Here is a 3,126-nt window from a genome sequence, read left to right as displayed (position 1 = left end):
AAGTAGGTGTACACACACACACACACACACACACACACACACACACATGTTGGGTTTACATGTTTTATGGGGACATTCCATAGGCGTAATGGTTTTTATACTGTACAAACCGTATTTTCTATCGCCCTACACCTACCCTACACCTAAACCTAGCCCTCACAGGAGATTGTGCACACTTTTACTTCCTCAAAAAAACTCATTGTGCATGATATATAAGCCTGTTTCCTCATGGGGACCTGAGAAATGTCCCCACAAGGTCAAAATCTACTGGTATTCCTATCCTTGTGGGGACATTTGGTCCCCACAACGTGATGAATACCAGGTACACACACACACACACACACACACACACACACACACAATATTTTCCCTTGTTTTCCAATTGTACCTGTCAGTTTCAGTACAACATGCAGTATGCATTCATATGTCCTATTGCTGCTGTGTTTTACTTTTTATTTTGTGATATACCAAGATGAAAATGAGAATACCTATTAATATAAAATGTACAAAAAATGTAAACATATAAAACTCAAATTAACATATTTACAAAAAAAATAATAAAACGTCAACAAAAAATATACAAATGTATTAAAATAAAACAAATTACACATTTATAATCAAGTTGTTTTAATGTGCATTTTACCTTGCCATTTATGATCTATTTTCCTCAGAAAACTTACTTTTTTTTCTCTTGCAGATATTTGCTATTTTTCAATTTATTATGTTTTATTTTGCATTTAATTTCCATGTACTCTTTTCTTTCTATTTTTTACTATTTTGTCAATTTTCTTTCGCCTTCATTGTGTATCTTTGCAAAAGTTCATATACACATACATAAGCACTGTTTTAAAAGAAGCTAAAGTTTTACTTGTTTATTTGCTAGTGCCAGATTCTTAAAATATAAAGCAACATCCAGTGATGCATTTGCAGCAAGCAACAGTGGGTCCTGGCACACAGCCTGTTTTGATAATAATAATGAACTGATATAGGTGAGGCAATGAGAGCAGCCCTTACCTGGTTTCTTTACTTCAGGCATGATTCCGTTGGTGCTTGGGGTACTACTGGGCATTGCAGGGCTGGATGAGTGTCTTTCGACTCCAAGTCTCTCAGTCTCTGGGTTCCCTTCTTATTCACTCCACCAAAAAGGGGGAGGAAAAGACACTGCCTATAGGGAGGGGAGGGGGTCTGTAGGTGGTCGAGGTGCTGAACATGAGGTCCAACCTGTCACATAAACCACATGTAACATGTTACATGTACCAAGAATTGAGTCAATGAAGCATATAGGAGACACACATTCACAGTTATGATTATGATGCAATGACGCAGTGAACTGATACAAGGTGCAGAGAACAAAATAGCATGGCATGGCATTTTAGCTTATTCCAGTGATTGGTATAAGACATTTAAAGTGTTTTTTTATACAAGGAGAAGACAGAATGGTTCTTTGACCTCGGAGTTCAGCAGGGACTCTGACACTGCACTCACATTACTGTCACGTCTGAAGGACATCTTCACACACAACCCAAGGCATTTTTTGTTAATGTTGTGCGAAATGTTATGTAGCCACAGCAACTTTGCTAATACTGAGGTATCAAAACTGAATCAGAAGGGTGTCACAGGGAGTCTAAGATTTACAATAAAAACACCCTGAAAAACACCCTGATTGAAAGATTTACAGCCAGGGTCAGAAATGAATGAGGGCTAGGGGCAAAAATGCCACCAAAATGAACAAAAATGTCCCATAAAATCAAGACAGAGAGGCAAAAAAAGTCCCTGCACAATTAAACAATGTATACAGCTGTCGCGATTAAAATGGGAGCTGAAAATGAATGAAAAGTATTAATTCACGTAATTACATTTAGATTCTCTCACATTGCATCAGATTGCTTTTAGGCGCTGTGTTGAGCCTTGTATTCAATTAAACGTATTTCTGTTAAACTTATGAATGCATTGGCCAATCAAAGGCGCTTAGATTAATCAGCACTAAAGACAAGCCAATCAGAGGAACTTAGATTAGTCAGCACTGACAATTCACCTATCAGAGACACTGAAAATGCATCAATTAGAGGCACATAAATTAGAGCTAAAGGAGAGGTGAGGAGCGTGAAGTGCTGATCATTGTAGCCAGTCACAGTCATATGTCAAGCGCGTGAACACTATAGCTAATCAGTGAAAAAATTGGCTCAACAGTGCTCACATGTGAGTGGGAAATGCAAGTTTTTAAACTTTCAGTACCAAAAGTATTGAACTCTGTACTTTTTGACAACTCTAGCTGAGATGTTACGATGTTACAGAGGACTTATTTAATTTCTTTGTTCCAACTTCTAAGTGGCCATGTTAGTAATGAATAAATTATGTTAAAACATGTATAAATTACTCATTCTGGACAAAAGCTGTGTGTGTGCGCACATTTGAATAATGCCGGACTGTAAGAGGTTCAGGCTTTTAAAAAGCTGTCAATCAAAATGTACTTGTTGGGCTCGGGCCGAAATCTGTCGGGCTCGGGACCTGACGGGCCTAACTTTTAAGGCCCGATTACAGCTCAGCACTGAAAATGCATCAGACAGAGGCACTTAGATTAGTCAGCATTGAAAACGCAACAAACAGAGGCACTTAGATTAAAAAAAAAAATTACCATTAAAAAAATTACCAATCAGATGCGCTGAAAATGCAACCAGAGGGGCTTTTTAGTCAGCTCTGAAAATTCACCAATCAGAAGTGCTGAAAATGCACCAATCAGAGACTCTTAGATTAGTCAGCATTGAAAATACACCAATCACAGGCGCTGAAAACGCACCAATCAGATGCGCTTGGATTAACCAATATGTTCAATTCAGAGTCCCTTCGATTAGTCAGTGCTTAAACGCATCAGTCAGAGGCATTTGGATTAGTCATCACTGTAAATGCACCAATCAGAGGCGCTTAGATTAGACAGCATTAAAAATGCACCAATTAGAAGCACTGAAAATGCACCAATCAGATGCGCTTAGATTAGTCAGCATTGAAAATGCACCAGTCAGAAGCGCTGAAAACACACCAATCAGATGCGCTTGGATTAACGAATATGTTCAATTCAGAGTCCCTTCGATTAGTCAGTGCTTAAACGCATCAGTCAGAGGCATTTGG

At 38.4% G+C, this 3,126-nt stretch overlaps 1 protein-coding gene across 1 annotated transcript in view; it reads right to left on the bottom strand.

Moving 5' to 3' along the window:
• LOC141298774 (stonustoxin subunit beta) overlaps positions 1-1,215 on the bottom strand; it is a 17,376-nt gene extending 16,161 nt beyond the window's left edge. Inside the window, exon 1 of the mRNA XM_073829120.1 lies at positions 1,015-1,215. Within this exon, the coding sequence (XP_073685221.1) occupies positions 1,015-1,069 (55 nt within the window). The 5' untranslated portion in view covers positions 1,070-1,215. The remainder of the gene's footprint in view (positions 1-1,014) is intronic.
• Positions 1,216-3,126: the final 1,911 nt, after the last annotated feature.

Source organism: Garra rufa, chromosome 1 (assembly GCF_049309525.1).
Source record: "Garra rufa chromosome 1, GarRuf1.0, whole genome shotgun sequence".
NCBI lineage: Eukaryota > Metazoa > Chordata > Actinopteri > Cypriniformes > Cyprinidae > Garra > Garra rufa.
This window is presented reverse-complemented; position numbering and strand designations above follow the sequence as displayed.